The sequence below is a fragment of the Macaca nemestrina genome, chromosome 2 (assembly GCF_043159975.1).
Source record: "Macaca nemestrina isolate mMacNem1 chromosome 2, mMacNem.hap1, whole genome shotgun sequence".
Taxonomy (NCBI): domain Eukaryota; kingdom Metazoa; phylum Chordata; class Mammalia; order Primates; family Cercopithecidae; genus Macaca; species Macaca nemestrina.
This window is the reverse complement of record NC_092126.1, coordinates 1025683-1044184: the sequence shown is the minus strand read 5'-3', so window position 1 is coordinate 1044184 and position 18502 is coordinate 1025683. Positions and strand designations below refer to the sequence as shown.

Genomic DNA, 18502 nt, shown 5'->3' with positions numbered 1-18502 from the left:
CAGGAGGAGGGCGGGGTGGGCCCGGGGCTGCAGGAGCGCGGCGGCCGCGGCCACGAGCCCAGCCGGGGGGTGGTGTGGGGGCCGCCGGACGGCGCGGACTGGGGGCGCCCTCCGCGGTGGACGGGCTCGGCGGGCTGGCCTGTGGCGCAGGAGGAGGGGCTGGGGCCCCGCGGGCAGCACCAGGAGAAGGGCGGAGGCAGCCCCGCAGTGCAGGAGCGCGGCGAGGCCCGGGCCGGGGTGCAGGAGCGCGGAGAGGGGAGCCCGCGGAGGCTGCTGCAGCAGCCCGAGCCGGCGCCCGAGGCCGGGGAAGGCCCCCGCGAGCGCGGGGAGGGGCCGGAAAGTTCCGGCGAACTGGGGGAGCGGCAGTGGGAGAGCGTGGGGCGGGAGGCGGTGGTCCTGGGGGCGGCCCCGGAGCGCCGAAGCCGCCCGGAGCTGGTGGGGAGGGCAAGGCCGGTGGGGCCTCGGGGGCCTGCGGGCGAGGGGCGCCTGGGGGTGCAGGAGGCGAATTGGCTGCCCGGAGTGCAGGAGGGACAGGTGGTGCGGGCTGTCCAGGAAACCTACCTAGACGGAAAGGAGCCCCAGGAGGGGGAGGGACCCGGCGAGGGGCTCAGGACCCGGAGGCGCCGGCGGAGGAGGAGGTGGTGACTGGCAGACCGCCGCCCGGGCCCCACGGTGCCTCCGGAGCTGAAGGGAACGCAGGATGTAGGGGCGTGGGGAGTCGGGCACAGAAGAGTGCGGGGAACCGGGGAGATCTGCGAGCCACTGCCTGAGGGTAGGCCCGGCCCGCGGGAACGTCTTCTGCTCGCTCAGCCTGGGCATCGCTGAAGCTGTGTCTGCGGGGAGGCAGCGGAAGGCGGCAGGTAAGGAAGCCCAGTTCTCTTAGCTGGAGTTGGTGTGCTTGGAAGCGAGAAGCTGCAGGTCACTGGCGAGAGGGTAGTCTCCACACTGCCCTCGTTCTCTCGGCCTCTCATCCCTGGGGGGAGGAAGCAGTGCACTTTTCCGCTGCGAGGCAGGACCTCTCCCCCGCAGTACCGTGTATGGTAGTTGGAGTGATGGGGCATCTTCTTAGAGTCTAGGCAGCTCGCGGGACGTCTGGGTGGCTGCCAGGTCTGTGCAGAGGGAAGAGAGGGGTAGCCCCAGGGAGGAGCTACAGGACGGTCACCCCTCCACCTGCCCCTCGGTGGCAGTAGGGTGCATCCATGGTATTTGCTCTGCTTGGTGCAGTCAGCACAGGTTGCCTCAAGTCCTCAAAACACGTCCCACAGAAGGGAAGAGAGCAGCGTGGGATTAACAGAACCTTATCTTGTAACCCTGTTGGTCACGTGAGCTGAGATGTGAGTGTGACAGCTAGTGGCTTGGACACGGCACGAGCCTGACCCGCTCCTGCCACGCCGTCCTGTCACAGCTGATTTACCCTGAGGGCCCAGAGCCAAGGATGATTAGTGGGCAGAAGGTGGGAGAGCGACTCTCTGGGTGGGACTTCATGACCCCAGCGTGAGCGGGGCGGGAGAGGAGGGTGCATCTGCAGCAGAGGACTCTGGGCTGCCTCTGCGGCCCCACCGTGGGGAGGTTTGCAGATGGGCCGCCGTGGTATCGTGGGCTCTGCACCTGTCAGGGCAGGAGCGCCCAGCCCAGTCTAGAGGTAGGGCTTGTAGGGGCCAAGGGTGGGGGCTGTATTTGGCTTCTTGTTGACTGCATCATGGCCTGAGTGCCAGACCTACTCATTCCGTGTGGTGCTCCCAGGGCGGCCTGGAGGGCTGCTTGTGGGCCTTACTCTCCTAGAGCTGTTCACCTCTTACCTGGCACTGTCAGGTTCTTGCTTCCCCTGCCCCTGGGTGGGGATGGGTGCAGGGTTGCTGCCTGCCCAGGGCCTTAGCTAGGACCCCTCTCTGCCCCAGCCCGAGGTGTGGCTCTGAGTCAGATGGTCCCAGGCCCCTGTCCCGAACCAGACTGGCTGCTCTCCTATGGGGGCAGAGGGAGTGGTGCTGGAGGTAGCTGCTGGAGGAGCCGGTTAGCCTACTCCTCATACTCAAACTCGCCTGTCAGCTTCATCCCATGCCTGTCGCGCTGCTGCCCGAACACTCATGCACCGGAAGTTCAGCTGCTGTGCCCACGGTGCCCGACGCTTCTGGAATGGCCAGAGTGGCTCTCAGTGTCTGGCTTCAGTGGAGGGAACTGTCTGTTTTAAACGCATACACACAACACACATCTTCACCTGCTTATTTCAGGTCGACGTTTTTGAACTTGTGGTAGATGAATGGGAGAAAGGCCTTGGCATCACACAGATTGCTTTTGATCTGGTTATATCGCTTACAAGCTGTGCAACTTCCTTGGGCAGCATAGTGTCTTTAGGTTTCAGTTTCCTGGTGTGTGCGGTGGACCAGGGCTTCCCCTGCAGTGTCCTGAGTGAAGAAACCTCAGGCCCTTTGGAGCCTGGTGCCCACCTCCCAGGAGCCCAGCAGACGTTGGGGAGGAAGGGTCAGACTCTTCCCTCTGGCCCCTGAGCCTGAGATTAGCCCCCACCTTGTGCTTTGTCTAGAAGATGCAGTGTTTCTTTTTGTTTGATTTAAGTAACAGCTTTATTGAGATATAATGACATATGGTAAACTGAGCATATTTAAAACATACAATTTAATAAGTTGTAGCCTATGTATACACCCGTGAAACCACCCCCACCGTCAAGATAGTGAACATCCCCCTTATTCCCCAGTCCCCAAAAGTTTGCTTGTGGAATCCCTCCATCCCCCCTTCTGCTGCTATCTCCTACCCCAGGTAACAGGCTGGTCTACTTTCTGTCACTGTATCTGAGTTTGCAGCATTTACTGTAAACGGAATCCCGTCTTTCATTCAACAGAAGTGTTTTGGAGTTGGTTCACATGGTTGCACATATCAACAGTTCATTGCACACGTGTGCCAGTCTGTTTACCCGTTGACCTGTTGATGGGTTTTCAGAGAAAGCTGCTCTGAACTCTTTTGTTAGTCTTTGTATGGATGTATGCTTTTATTTATCTTAGGTAAATCCCTAGGACTGGAATGGCTGGGTCATGTGGTAGGTATACATTTAACCTTTAAGAAACTGCCAGACTGTTTTCCAAAGTGGTTGTACATTTTATATACTCACCCGCTGTGTCTGAGGGTTGTGGTTTGTCCACGTCTTTGATATGCCCACACCGTCATATGGTCAGTGTCTAATTTCAGACATTCTCATGTCTGGTGGTATCTCATTATGATTTTCATTTGTGTTTCCTAATGACTCATGTTGTTAAGCATCTTCTGATGTGCTCATTTGCCATATATATGTCTTTGGTGATGTGTCTGTTCAGATTGTTTGCCTGTTTTTAATTGTGTGGGTTTTTTTCATGTTGAGTTCTGAAGAGTTCTTGATATATTCTGGATATAAGCCTTTTATCAGGTATGTGATTTGCAAATCTTTTCTTCCAGCTTGTGGCTTGTATTTTGATTCTCTTAACAATGCCTTCTAAAAAAATTATCATGATCAGTGATGCAAAATGGTGTGTTTTGAAAGAGAAGTTTTAAATTTTGATTAATTTACTAATTTATTACTTTGTGGATTGCATTTTTGGTGTCATGTCCAAGAAATCTTTGTCTGACCCAGAGTCACAACAGTTTTCCCCTGTGTTTTCTTTTTTTTTTTTTTTTTTTGAGACGGAGTCTTGCTCTGTTGCCCAGGCTGGAGTGCAGTGGCCGGATCTCAGCTCACTGCAAGCTCCGCCTCCCGGGTTCACGCCATTCTCCTGCCTCAGCCTCCCGAGTAGCTGGGACTACAGGCACCCGCCACCTCGCCCGGCTAGTTTTTTGTATTTTTTAGTAGAGACGGGGTTTCACCGTGTTAGCCAGGATGGTCTCGATCTTCTGACCTCGTGATCCGCCCGTCTCGGCCTCCCAAAGTGCTGGGATTACAGGTTTGAGCCACCGCGCCCGGCCTTCCCCTGTGTTTTCTTATAGCCATTTTATAGTTTTGGGTTTTACAGTGAAATCTAGGATTCATTTGGGGCTAATTTTTGTATGTGGTACAAGGTGTGAATTAATGTCCAGTTTTTTGCATGTAGAGATCTAACTGATCTAGTAGCACCATTTGTTAAGAAGATGGGTCTCTCCACTGAATTGCCTTTGAATCTTTGTCAAAAATCAATTGTTGGCCGGGCGCGGTGGCTCAGGCCTGTAATCCCAGTGCTTTGGGAGGCCGAGGCGGGTGGATCACGAGGTCAGGAGTTCAAGGCCAATCTGGTGAACATAGTGGAACGCCATCTCTACTAAAAAATACAAAAAATTAGCCTGGCGTGGTGGCGGGCACCTGTAATCAATCCCAGCTCTTTGGGAGGCTGAGGCGGGAGAATTGCTTGAACCCGGGAGGCGGAAGTTACAGTGAGCTGAGATTGCGCCACTGCACTCCAGCCTGGGCAACAGTGTGAGACTCCGTCTCAAAAAGAAAAATAAAAAAATCAATTGTTTATGTGTGTCTAATTCTGGATTCTGTTTTGTTCCATTGATCAATTGTCTGTCTTTATCCCAGTATTGCACTATCTTGATTACTGTGGGTTTATAAACCATAGTAAGTCTTGAAATCGGGTAAGATCTCAAACTTGGTTTTGTCTTTTCAGAATTGCTTTAGCTATTCTGGGTTCTTTGTACTTCCACGTACATTTTAGAATTAGTTTGTCAATTTCTACAAAAAAGCCTGCTGGAATTTTGATTGGGATTATGATCAATTTGGGAAGAACTGATAGGTTAGCAGTATGGAGCCTTCTGACCGGTGAACAGTGTATGTCTCTGTATTTATCTAGGTTTTCTTTACTGTCTCTCAGCAGTGCTTTGTAGTTTTTGGTATATCAGTCTTTTCCATCTTTTATTGAACATATCCTTAAATAGTACCTATTTTTATGCTATTGCCAATGATACTGGTTTTTCTTGGTAGTATTTTTTTTTATTTTTAAAAACTTTTAGTTTTGGTAAAATATACATAATATACTACCATTTTAACCATCTGAAATGGTGGTAAATACATCATACTGTTGCATAGCCATCCCCAGCCTCCATCTCTAGGACTTTTTTCATCTTGTGAAACTGAAACTGTACCTATTAAATGGTAACTTCCCATTCCCTTTTCTCTCAGCCCCTGAGAACCAACGTTCTGCCTTCTGACTCTAAGAATTTGGCTCCTCTAGGTGCCTCATAGAAGGATAATTTTACAGTGTTTGTTCTTTTGTGACTGGCTTATTTCACTTCGGCGTAGCCTATTCAAGATTCATTTATATGGCAGCATATGTCAGAATTTTCTTCTTTTTAAAGAGTAAATCATATTCTGTTTTATGAATATACCCCTTTTTGTTTATCCATTCACTTGGATTGCTTTCACCTTTTTTTTTTTTTTTTCTAAAACAGGGTCTCACTCTGTCTCCCAGGCCCGAGAGCAGTAGTGTGATCATGGCTAACTGCAGCCTCAACTTCCTGGGCTCAGGTGATCCTCCCACCTCAGCCTCCTGGGTAGCTGGGACTACAGTGTGTACCACCATGCCTGGCTAATTTTTTTTTTTTTTTTTGGGGGGGAATTTTCTGTAGAGATGGGATTTTGCCATGTTGCCCAGGCTGGTCTCCAACTCCTGGCCCAAGCGGCTTTCACCTTTTGGCTCTTATCAGTAATGCTATTATAAGATGGTACCTTTGTTTAAACTTCACTTTCCAGTTGTTTGTTGCTAGTATATGTAAATACCATTGATTTTTGTATTTTGAGCTTGAATCCTGCTGTCTTGCTAAATTGACTTGTTAGTTCTAGTAAGCTTTTTTGTAACTTCCGTTGGAGTTTCTACATAGAGCACCATGTCATCTGCTAATGAACAGTTTTACTTCTTCCTTTCTGATCTTTATGCCTGTTATTTCTTTTTCTTGCCTGATTACACTGGCTGGATCCTCTGGTGTAATGTTGTTGTTGTTGTTTTGAGATGGAGTTTTGTGCTTGTTGCCCAGGCTGGACTGCAGTGGCACGATCTTAGCTCACTGCAACCTCCGCCTCCTGGGTTCAAGCGATTCTCCTGCCTCAGACTCCTGAGTAGCTGGGATTACAGGCGCCCGCCATCACACCCGGCTAATTTTTGTATCTTTGGTAGAGATGGGGTTTCACCATGTTGGCCAGGCTGGTCTCGAACTCCTGACCTCAGGTGACCTGCCCGCCTCCGCCTCCCAAAGTGCTGGGATTATGGGGGTGGGCCACCAAGCCCAGCCTCATCTAGTATAATGTTGAAGAGGAGAATATATACCTTGTTTCTGATCTTCTAGGGAATGAATGCATTTAGTCTCTCGCCATTAAGAGTGGTGCTAGCTGGCCGGGCGCGGCGGCTCACGCCTGTAATCCCAATACTTTCAGAGGCTGAGGTGTGCAGATCACGAGGTCAAGAGATCGAGACCCTCCTGGCTAACATGGTGAAACCCCGTTTCCACTAAAAATACAAAAAATTAGCCGGGCGTGGTCGTGGGTGCCTGTAGTCCCAGCTACTCGGGAGGCTGAGGCAGGAGAATTCCTTGAACCTGGGAGGCGGAGGTTGCAGTGAGCCGAGATTGCGCCACTGCATTCCGACTCTGTCTCAAAAAAAAAAAAAAAAGTGATGTTAGCTGGCCAGGCGCGGTGGCTCACGCCTATAATCCCAGCACTTTGGGAGGCCGAGGTGGGCAGATCACCTGAGGTCACAAGTTCAAGACAAGCCTGGGCAACGTGGTGAAACCCTGTCTCTATGCAAAATACAAAAACTAGCTGGGTCCGTGGTGGTGCATGCCTGTAATCCCAGCTACTTGGGAGGCCAAGGCACAAGAATCGCTTGGACTCAGGAGGTGGAGGTTGCAGTGAGCCTAGATTGTACCATTGTACTCCACTCTGGGTGACAGAGCGAAACTGTCTCACAAAACAAAACAAAAATGTGGTATTAGCTATAGATTTTTCATATCTGATCTTTACCAGGTTGCAAAAGCTCCCTTTAATTCCTACTTTGCCGAGAGGTGCTTTTTTTTTTTTTTTGAGATAGAATCTGGCTGTCGCCCAGGCTGGAGTGCAGTGGCGCAATCTCTGCTTGCTGCAACTTCTGCCTCCCGGGTTCAAGCAATTCTCCTGCCTCAGCCTCCCGAGTAGCTGGGATGACAGGCACCTGCCACCACGCCCAGCTAACTTTTGTATTTTTAGTGGAGATGGGGTTTCACCATGTTGGCCAGGCTGGTCATGAACTCCTGACCTCAAGTGATTCGCCCACCTCGGCCTCCCACAGTGCTGGGATTACAGGCGTGAGCCATCGTGCCTGGTCCTTACTAACTCCTTACTAACTCTTAAATAGCTTTTCAGTAATCCCCTGTATTTTAGCATTGCCCTTCTGACACTCACCGCTTCTTCCAGAGGCTTCTGGGGCTGCCTGTTCCTGGGCTTTTGAGGATTCAGTGGGATCGGTTAAGCGTCTCTCACACTGGGATTTGTGATTTTCTTGGTCAGCTCTCAACTGCCACTAGCCTGTCTGCTTTCCAGCTTCCCAAGTTTTGTGGTGGTTTTTCCCTCTACCATTCTCCCCGCTCCCTAGGGGCTGGTGACGTTCAAAACATTCTTTTTTAATTGTAGGTCTGGTGAGGTTTCAGGAAGGACTGACACTGTGTGGAATCTACTGTTTTTTCCATGGAACCCCTGTCCCTTCTTTAGCCTTCCTCCCAGAATCCATGCATTCACTCAGCGTTAGCGAATGACGTGGTATCTACTCAGCGAGTCTGATGTGGGTTAGAAGACGTCTGCCGTGACCTCTGTGGGCCCACATCCTTGGACCAAGCAGTACAGTCCTGAATGGGCTGAATTCCAGCTTTACCTTCTACTCTCTGGGTGCTCCTGGCCGCCTCTCCAGAGCTTGTTCCCGCCTTCGTAAAATGGGGATGATCTGGGGTTGTCAGGCGGGTTTTCCGTCAGCCAGTGAAGAGTCTGTCTTAGTGGAGCTGGCGCAGGGTGTCTTCCTGAGGACCCAGGCTCTGACTTCTGCTCCCTCATATTCCCCCAGAAACTGGCATCAGGTGGGCATGTGGGGTGCATGGCGGGTGTCTAAGGAAGGCGAGAGGGGAGAGGTTTTCCCTGGTCCCTCTCCTCGGCGGCTGTACCTCCTGGGAGCCGCAGCTGGAGGTAACAACGTTGGACTCTTGTTTCTCTCTGTCTCCTGTATACTGTGTCTGCCAGTGAGGCAGGGCCTCTTCTCTGGTCCCCTGACCTTGGCAGGGCTCTTCCCCGACCCCATGGCCAGAAGAGAGTCACATTCCCCTAACATTTGCCCTCCCCCGGATGCTGAGCCTCCATTCCCGATGACAGCTTCCTAGTGCCTTGGACCAGGCAAGCCCCTTCCCCTTTGAGGGTCCCAGGCTCTTCAAGGGTCAAATGGTGAGCAGGATCCAGTGGGATTTAAGGTGTAGGATGTGAAGCCCCAGACATTTCTCTCGCTCCCAGGCTTTCCTGGGCCCTCCGGCCTGCCCTAGATGACATGTTCCGGCTCCTGGGTCTTGGTGTAGACGTGGTCCTGAGGGGGTGGGCAGTGCATCTTGTAGCCTGAATGTTCAGTTCCCAGCTCTGGCATCCACTCTCCACTCCTTCTTTCCACACTTCACCTCCAGGGCCAACAATAGGGCCCTTCAGCTCTGGGCTCTTGCTTAGGGCTTGGGGGTGGGGTGAGGCCTGAGCTGGCAGCAGGCAGGATGACTAGCCGGGCAGCCTCTGCCCAGCCCTGGAAGAGATCTCTCTGGGAGTGGCTAGCTGCTGGGAGCTAGACTGCATCCTTCCCTCTGGGCCCTCGTGCCATGACGGTGCATGGGCAGGACAAACAACGAGAGGCAGCTCTCTGCAGCACTCAGTGTCCCAGCCTTGGCACCTGGGCATGCGTGGTGTGCGTGGGAGTGAGACCCGGACAGCTGCAGCGATGTGTCCTCCGCCGCACGCTGCTGCTGCTGTCTGTGTTGGGGAGTGACGGTGCAGGAGCACGTTAGGGCCCTGAGTGTACTGTCTCTCTGTGTGTCGGCGTTGACACTCCGGTCTGCAGCTGGCGGGGCATGAAATGGTTTCACTTTCAAGACCTGGGACAGATGGGTGATCTTGTCCCCACATGTCAGTCCCACCAAGTCCGGCAGCCTCAGGTTCAGTGTGGACTGGGTCACATTGTTTAGTCAGATCCTCTCCCCTCCTCTCTCAAGTGACACTCCCTTTTGCACTGGAGTTGGAGGGGACGAGGCATAGCAGGGCCCTGTCTGGTGTGTCTGCCTCTGCTTCGGTGCTCTGCCCTCCCACCCTGTCACTTGCCTGTTCCCCTCCTCTCTCTCGGTGAGCTGGGATCCTGACAGACCCAGGCCTCCTTCCCATCACCCTGTGTGGCAGCCTGCGCCCCGGCACCCACTTCGCAGTCCAGTGAGAAGGCACCTTCCTTAAGACCAGTGTCAGGCCCTCCCTCTGCCTGAGGGGCTGCCTGAGTTGTCTCTGGTTCTGAGATGGCTTTGGGAGACTGAGTCGCTGGGTGCGTCTGGGGTCGCAGTGGCTGTGACGGCATTGACAGCCCCTCTTCCCAGGAAGGTGCTGGCTTCTCTGGATTAGAAATCATGGGGGGAGGCAAAGCCAGGGCTGGGAGAGGGCAGCCAGGCTTGTTGCTGGCACCCACTGGAAAGCAGCCAGGCAGCAGCTCACGGGGAAGCAGCGGCCCCCTTTCTCCCGTGTTCTCACACAGACACAGCCAGGGCTCCTGCCAGGTTCTCCCTTCAGGATGACAGATGTGGAAAGATGGTTCCCTTACGATGTACAAACCACAGCAGAGGTATACACAGGGCTCCTTCAGCACAATTGTGTGCTGATACAAAGAGTTATGGGAATAGTGACCCTTTAAGGATAGGAACATGATGGATAATTTAAACTTTTTAAAATTCTTGGCCAGGCATGGTGGCTCACGCGTATAATCTCAGCACTGTGGGAGGCCGAGGTGGGTGGATCATGAGGTCAGGAGATCGAGACCATCCTGGCCAACATGATGAAACCCTGTCTCTACTAAAAACACAAAAATTAGCTGGGCGTGGTGGTGTGTGCTTGTAATCCCAGCTACTCGGGAGGCTGAGGCAGGAGAATCACTTGAACCCAGGAGGTGGAGGTTGCAGTGAGCCGAGATCGTGCCCCTGCACTCAGCCTGGGCAACAGAGCAAGAGTCTTTCTCAAAAAAAAAGAAAAAAAATCCTTGTGCCTATTTTTCACATATATTATGGTGTAGTTTTACTACTCATGTTTCAAGCATCCCTCCAACAAAACAGCAGAGATAACCATTTGGGGCTAGAAAATGGGAATTTACAGAGGAGATGGCATTGGCTTGGGTCTTGAGGAGTTTGTGGGAGTTTGTCATGTAGACAAAGAATAGAAGTGTCACAGACAAAAAATAGCTCAGACATTAAAATTGTTTTTGTTATTTATTTATTTATTGAGACGGAGTCTCTCTGTCGCCCAGGCTGGAGTGCAGTGGCACAATCTTGGCTCACTGCAGCCTCCGCCTCCTGGGTTCAAGCGATTCTCCTGCCTCAGCCTCCCGAGTAGCTGGGATTACAGGTGTACGCCACCATGCTCAGCTAATTTTTATATTTTTTGGTAGAGACAGGGTTTCACCATGTTGGTCAGGCTGGTCTCGAACTCCTGACCTCAGGTGATCCGCCGGCCTCGGCCTCCCAAAGTGCTGGGATTACAGGCGTGAGCCACCGGGCCCAGCCGGAGACATTGAAATCAAAGGGCATCCGGACATGGTTCCTGGTGCCTGTCATCCCAGATACTCAGGAGGCTGAGGTGGGAGGGTCACTTGAGCCAAGGAATTCAAAGTTAAAATGAGCCGTGGTCACACCACTGCACTCCAGCCTGGGCAACAGAGCAAGACCCAGTCTCTTAAAAACAAAAAACAGGAAGAACCCCAGAGTATGTCTAGGGAAGGGCAAACACTTGGCTTGGCTGGGACATAGAGACATTTGAAGGGAATGCTGAGAGAGAGAGGTGGGGAAATCGGCGAGGAGTGGAGCCCAGAGGGCCTGTGTGCCAGCAGGGGACTGGGCTCTTGAGGACTTAGCGAAGGGCCTGCGTGCCAGCCGGGGAAGGACGACAGGCCTGTGCTCAGACCACAGTAACAGTAGGCAGCCAGGTGCTGTGCTGGGGGTGCTACTCATTATGTCCTTGACTCTTCATGACAGTTGTATGAAGGAGATTCCGTTTATGCCCACTTTACAGATGCGGAAACTGGAAACTGAGGCTTACAGGTTATTTGCTCAAAAGTTGCCCAACTAGAACAGGATGGAGTCAGGGTTTCAGCCCCCGTCTGCTTGACTCCTGATCTCATTGTTACTGTTGGGAGGAATTCTGAGGCAACCTGACTGGTGTGCCTGGTGGAGAAGGTGGAGGAAGGAGGAGAGTCTGGGTCGGGGGTCCGTGGTGGGGTGTGCTTTCTACCTTGGGTGGCTGGTGTTGGCTTGTGATGTTTTCAGCAGGATACAGGAGCGTAGCAGCAGAGTTGAAGGGGTGATGCGGAGCCCAGTTTGGATATGCAGTGTGTGGTACCTGTGCAGCCTTCTGGCGGAGCTGCCCTGTAAGTGTGTGGAAATGTGGGTCTGGAGCCACAGGAATTCAGGAATGGAGGCAGCACATGGTGGTAACAGGAGCCCCTGGAGGCGGAGGTGACCCCAGGAAGCAGAGCATTAGTGGAGAATATAAGGAAACATGAGTTCAAAAGTCTTAGGAAATCCCAGCAGTTAAGAAGCAGGGGGTGGGGCGGGAAGGCGCAGTGGCTCGTGCCTGTAATCCCAGCACTTTGAGAGACCAAGGCTGGCAGAATGCTTGAGCCCAGGAGTTTGAGACCAACCTGGACAACATGATGAAACCTCATCTCTACAAAAACTACAGAAATTAGCTGGGTGTCATAGTGCACGCCTGTAATCCCAGCTACTCAGGAGATGGAGGGCAGGAGGATTGCTTGAGCCTGGGAGGCAGAGGTTGCAGTGAACCAAGATCACACCACTGCACTCCAGTCTGGGGGCAGAGTGAGACCCCATCTCAAACAACCAACCAAAAAACACGTGGGGGAGAAGAGGCTGCAGGGCCAGACCATGGACCAGCACCGCCAGCAGACACAGCCTTGCCTGCCCTCAGGGCCTCAGCTGCCAGGCTCTCCTGGGAGGGAGTGGGCCCCCGTGTTCTGGAGATGGAGAGAGTATGGACAGTCACGGTGTGTGTCTGAATCACTCCCTTTTCTTCCTTGGGCCCTGGCCAGCCTCCTCCCCAGACCAGTGTGATGTCAGGCCCAGCTGACCTGAAGGTGCGGGGTTGCCTGGTGCCGCTCCCTCTGGGATGAGGTTCCGAGGGCACCCAGCCTGGCCTTGGGCCAGAAGCTTGGGCTCTGCGCACAGAGGGGTGAGTTAAGGCTGACTAAACTTGGTGGGGCTGACATGTGGAAGCAAGATAATCCTCTGGCCCTGGAGGAGCTGTAAGCCCCCCTCTCCTCTCCAGTGTTCTTTTTTCCTTCAGGGCCTGGAGAAGAGGGAGGTGGAGGTGGGAGAGGGCCAGCTGGGAGGTAGGGTTGGCCTATATTCCTGAGAATACGGTAGATTGTTTTGGAAAAATCCTCTTGGCCGGAAATTGCCTGTCATGTCTGCGCCCTGGTGTGGATTTGTCACTTCGCATGCAGTTGGGGAGGCTGGAGAGGGGAATGGACAGCGGAGCTGGGCTGGGTTCCAGCCTCTTGTTTCCTTTAGCTCTGCAGAGTGGAGATGTAAAGGGACAAGTGAAGAGCAGGGGGGTGTACACGGCGGGGGGGGGGGGATTCTTGACATCCTAGAAGTAGTTTGGATCCTGTGGATGTCTTACAATAGGATGGTACTAGGACGCAAGAGATGTCAGGGGGAGGTGAGGCAGGGAGAAAGCGGGAAAGGGCAGTGGTTTGGATCAGGTCCTTTATCCAGCCAGGGCAAGAAGGGAGGGGCCTGGTATTTTCTGCCTTGCCTTCTACAACCTCCCGGCTTTGGGGTCTTGCTGCTACTCCCAAGACTAGTGTGTGCCTGTAGCTGCGGCAGGACGCCGAGGAGCTTCTGTATAGCATAGAATCAGGCGTCCGGGGCCTCGCCGGCAGAGTCATCCACCTACCCTGCTGTGCTCGGGCTGGGGAAGGGACTGTGTGAGGAGACGGGGCCCTGGGGGAGCCTCACCTAGTGCCCTCCCAGGGTCTGGCCCAGCCTTGACGCTGCGTGGGGAGGAGAGGTCGCAGCATCTGTCTGTCCTCTGCCCCAACCCAGGGAGGTGCCCTGAGCTCAGCCCTAAATACCCGGTACTAGCGAGTCAGTGGCTGCTTCAGATGCCACCGGAATGAGAAGTGATGCCTTGGGCCCCAGGGGAGAGGAAGAGCTTCTGCCCTGGGACTTCCTGTGCCGGCGATGGCCTCGCGCCAGGGCTGGGCGCGGCACCCCCGCGTGGGCCCGTGTTGGGGCGGCTTTTCAGCGGGAGTCCGGGCCCTCGTGTCACTGCTCTGAAGTCAGGGAGGCAGCGCGGTCCTGGCCGGCCCAGCGCACAGCGCTGCGGGAGGGGCGCGTGGCGGGAGGGGCGCGTGGCGGGAGGGGCGCGTGGCGGGAGGGGCGCGTGGCGGGAGGGGCGCGTGGCGGGAGGGGCGCGCGCTGGCTCGGCCGCGGGGGGCCGGGGCGGGGCGTGGCCTGCGCGGAGGCGGTGCTGGGAGGCGCGGGGCGGGCGGAGCGCGGGGCCGAGCCGCGGGGCAGGTGGGCGCCGGGGCAGGTGGGCGCCGGGCAGGCTGCGGGCGGGTGGGCTGCAGGCCCCGGCATGTCTAGGGGGAGGGTCTCAGGTGGAGTCGGACGGAGGCCTCTGCTGTGGGCTTCTGAGATGGCCCCTTGTGAATACCGGGGCCTCGTGAATCCCCAAGGCCGCAGTCGGTGGCTCCGGGGCCCTGGAGGCGGCCGAGGGCGGAGTGGAGCCGGTTCCGCGGCCGGGAAGGCAGAGCCCCAGCTCGGTGGGGTCAGCCCGGGGCTGGCACAGCTGGTCCACGCAGAGGGCGGGGGCAGCGCCGCGGAGAGGAGGGACGGAGCTGGGACGGGCTGCGGGGGGAATGGCCGCAGGCCCGCGGCAGGAGGGGCGACCACCGGTGGCGGATGAGGCGGTGGGGGGCGGGGGCCACAGGCTGGAGCCTCCCCGGGCTGAGACGCAGCAGCGGCCCTGCGCTCCTTCTGGAGGATGCTCGAAGCCCGGCCCCCCAGGACGCAGGGCAGTGACGCTGCGGGGCCGCCGCGGGGCGGGGGCTGCGGGCACCGCTGCTCTCCCTGACCGCAGCCACCGGGGTTTGGGCTCCATGGGGGAGAGAGCTGCTTACCAGCGCCTGGCTGGGGGCGAGGAGGGACCGCAGGTAATGGGAAGGCCAGAGGGCAGCCGGATACCTGGGCGCAGACCCCTCGGTCTGCTGTGAGCCGGGCCCAGCCCTGCCCTCTGCGGCAGCCTCAGGAGTGGGGGTACCCGCTCCCGGGCCCGGGGACACAGGGCGGAGTGTTTGTGCGGGTGTGGCGGGGGCGACAGTGATGCTGGCATCTGTCTCCGTGTGCATGGGTCCCCTGGGACCCAAAAAGCTGCCCGTTGGGCTTTCTTCTATGCCCCAAGGGAGTCCAGGAAGCACTGCTAGGATTGGGGTTCAGTCCTTTAGGAGAACGGAGTCTGTGTGTCCTGGACATTCCCATTTACCAGCCTTTTGAATATGAATATCAAGCCAGATGTGCTTGTTTGCTTCCGAAAACGCAGTCACTGTATTGATGGACGAGGCAGCTTCCCTTCCCCTTGGAGAGAAGGCACTTCCTCCCGCGGCCGGCGGAGGGCAGCAGCTGGCAGGAGAAAGGGGGACTCGGCAGGAGCGTTGGGGCTTAAGGTCGGGCATTTTCCTGGGCGAGGAGAAAGGGGGCCAGGCCGGGCGCGGTGGCTCACGCCTGTCATCTCAGCACTTTGCGAGGCCGAGGCGGGCAGATCACCTGAGGCCAGGACGCTGAGGTCAGGAGTTCGAGACCAGCCTGGCCAACAAGGCGAAAAAAAAAAAAATTAACTGGATGTGGTGGCAGGTGCCTGTAATCTCAGCTACTGGGGAGGCTGAGGCAGGTCAATCACTTGAAGCCAGGATGGCGCCACTGCACTCCAGCCTGGGCGACAGAGCAAGACTCTCAAAAAGGGGGAGGGGGGACGGTCAAAGTATGACCCCACATACTTTGCTTCTTCCCGCATCTGGATTACTGGTCCAGTTATAGGTCTTGTTCTTACGGGGCATCCAAGGAAGGGAGGGTCAGGCATGGCGTTCTGGTGACTTTGAGACATATATTTCTGGGGACAGCTAGAGTGTTTAATCTAGCCATTCTGATCCAGCAGACTCATTTTGAAGTAGAGGGAATAACCCTGCTTAAATTCTTCCCCAGTCCCTGGGTCTCCTTCCAGGTGTGTTTGGTGCCAGGGTAGGCTGTAGGCTTCTCTGATGCAAGGGCATAGTCAGCCAAGGTTTGGGAAAAGTCAGCTCCAGTGTATCATAGGCCTGACCTTGTCCATCTGACCTCAGCCCCCACTCAGTGCACACCTGCCATCTCCACAAGCTTTGTGGGGTGGATGGCAGGGGGATGAGGAAGAGGGACTGAAGTTGGGGGTGTCCTCCTCCCTGCCTCCTGGAGTTAGACCAGGAAATGGCTGTCCCTTTTGGCATCATTAGGGAGGCCAAGCGCTGGGAGAGGCCCTGGGAAGGGAGCCTGGGATGCTGATCCCCAAAGCCCTGTTCCTCAGCTGCCCACCCCTCCAGCCAGCTGGGGCTCCTTGAGCTGGTGGCCAGCTGGACAGGGACAAGAGAGCAGTGTGCAAGAAACAGGGCTCCCTAGGCATGGCTCAGCAGGGAGGGGGGTTCCTGGGGAGCTGGAGAGGGCTTCCTGCAGCTGTCAGGTGTGTCTGGGGGCCGTGGCGAGGGGGGTGTAAGAGCAGCTGGCACCCTTCGAGGAGGGCCAGGGAGAGCATTTGTCAGTTCTGGAAACACGGGGGCCCCACGGGGGCTTGATGGAGCATCTCTAGGCCCCTTACTCTGAGGCTGTGGTCTGTGTCCGGGGTGTTATACAGGAGACATCCTACAGCTTTGGGGTGGGGGCATCCCATCAGGAGTCGCAGGGCATGTTTGTTTGTTTTGAGGGGGTTCGGGAGCTTGGCCACCTGGTCTGGGTAGGAGGCACCCTGGGTGTTTGGGCAGCAGACAAGGCAACCCTGGGGGAGGGGGTGGGGATCCTCACCCCACCCTACCCTTGCTTTTGGCCGGGCTGCCCCACTCTGGCAGGCTGCCGGCCTCCTATTTCCGTCGGGCACCAGGGTAACAGGGCCACATTAGGGTCTGAGCCAGGAGACGCCCAGCCAAGGCTGGGACTGGGGAGTGGGGGAGGGTCTCTGAAGAGTCATCTACAGGGCCCAGCAGAGCCTCTGGGGCCCAAGCCTCCCACTCAGGCTGTGCTAGTCCCCACGTCCCCACACAAGCCCGTGTGGGGGTCTACAACCCTGCTTTGTACATGCTGTTTGAGTCGCATAGCCCCAACCCCCCCCAGAGTCCCAGGGGTTGTCTGCGACTGTGAGGGCTGGGGTAGAAGCCAGAGACAGGAGCCTTGTGTATGGGGAGGCAGGGGGGCCAGCGCGGGTGGCTGGGAGGAAGAGTCCCCCCTATTCCTGCTGCCCTCTTGGCAGTGATTCAGAAAGGTCCTTTTTTTTCAGCCAGTGTCAGAGCTGCTCAGCTGGGGAGGGAGGGAGGGAGGGAGGCAGGAGGGAGGGCAGGCAGGCAGTCGGGTGGGGAAGCCGGAGAGTAGGGCTGGACTGTTACCACTGCCCTGGAGAGAAGACAGAAACAGGACAGAGGATCCCGGCTGCAGCCGGCGTGAGGAGGGCTCCTCCGCTCCCTGCCAGACTGGCCAGCTGTGGAAACCCAGCCGGCTTGCAGCAGAGCACAGGGGCCCAGCCTGTTCTTCCGCATTTCCCACCCCCGGTGTGGGATTTGGGGGGCTCCTGGGCGGAGTGCGAAGCTCATAGCCGAGGCCCCTGCTCACCCGCTTCCTGGGCCGGATCCCCAGTGACTGTTCAGGGGGTCCTGCTCCGTGGAGATGCCGGCAGCACGTCGGTTCCCTGGCCTGGAGCTCTCCTTCCCTCTCCTGGCCAGACTGCGGCGACGGCTATACACAGTGAGTGGGGTGCGGCGGTTGGACTGCTGGGGACTGTTGGGGCTCCTCAGCACCAGCAGTTGACTGAGAGGCAGACAGCAGGACTGGGAGCGGCTGAGGGACCCCGCCAGTGAGGGCTCGACGGGGTCCGGGCCAAGTGGCCTCCCCTGTGGCTGCTGTGTTCATTCTTGTTGGCCTGTGTGTTTGCACGCCAGCCACGGAGTAATGACGGACACAGGTGTGCAGACTCCGCGAGGTGCTGGGGGCCAGGCCTGTGCAGATTGGAGAGTGTTTGAACTCCAGATGAGCTGCAGCCATGCCCTGTGCTGTGCGAAGAACCTTGGGCTGGAGGGGGACTTAGAGGGGAGGCGGACCCCTGCAGAGTCACCCTGGACTGAGACCCTGCCTGCTTCCCTCACTGGGATCCCGGAGTTCCTTCCCATCCTCCCACACGCATCCCCGGTGCAGAGCAGCGCTGTTCCTGGTCAGGGAGCACGGAGGGGAGTGCACAGCTGAGCAGAGGTGTGTCAGCTGGTGTTTCAGGGAGAGGGAACAGGCCGGGCTGTGCTTTCTGAAGAGCTTCAGGGGAGGGGCCTCTGGGTCTCCTCTAGCCCTGACCACCCAGGGCATGGCTTTGAGCTGTTTTCAGGAGCCTGGAGGAGGGGCCTGGATCCTTGGGAGTTGGTGGTGGGAGGAAGAAGAGGGGGCCTGGAGACTGCCTGCCCTGCGGGAGACTGGGATCCCCCATCCTGAGGCTGAGCCCTGAAGGGGATGGGGTCACTTTGCTCCAGGGACAGGGCAGCAGTGGCTGGGCCGTGGCCGGGTGGAGGGGAGATGCTGCCTAGGCCAGTGCCTCCCAGTGCACCTCTGGACTGGCTTCTGGAAAGCACCGGCACCTGGTTCTCTTAAACCCCACGTCCCTTTTTTGTAAACAGATTATTTTGTTGAGGATAAATTAATTAATACAGCTTAATAGTTAGAACTGTTCCTCGTATATAGTAAGTGCGGTTGAAGTGTTAGATATTAATTTAGTTTAGTTTAGTTTGAGATGGAGTTTTGCTCTTGTTGTCCAGGCTGGAGTGCAATGGCACAATCTTGGCTCACCACAGCCCCTGCCTCCCAGGTTCAAGTGATTCTCCTGCCTCGACCTCCCGAGTAGCTGGGATTACAGGCACGCGCCACCACACCTGGCTAGTTTTGTGTTTTTAGTAGAAACCGGGTTTCTCCATGTTGGTCAGGCTGGTTTTGAACTCGGGTGATCCGCCCGCCTCAGCCTCTC

The 18502-nt window shown here is 56.2% G+C and overlaps 1 protein-coding gene across 26 annotated transcripts in view; it reads left to right on the top strand.

Annotated features, from left to right (window-relative positions):
- The first annotated feature begins 715 nt into the window (after positions 1-715).
- The window catches only part of LOC105470761 (tyrosine kinase non receptor 2), a 45002-nt gene continuing 27215 nt past the window's right edge, over positions 716-18502 (top strand). For 8 of the 26 annotated variants that reach the window (XR_011619482.1, XR_011619484.1, XR_011619480.1 and 5 more), the window contains exon 1: positions 14311-14423. Coding sequence is in view for 9 of the 26 variants with exons in the window: in XM_071090547.1 (XP_070946648.1) it covers positions 14370-14423 (54 nt within the window). In the remaining 17 variants the exon portion in view is untranslated. Of the gene's footprint in view, positions 861-13744; positions 13786-14309; positions 14424-16858; positions 17245-18502 lie in introns of those variants that run through there. The other 18 variants (XM_071090561.1, XM_071090556.1, XM_071090555.1 and 15 more) reach the window with 5 other exon arrangements.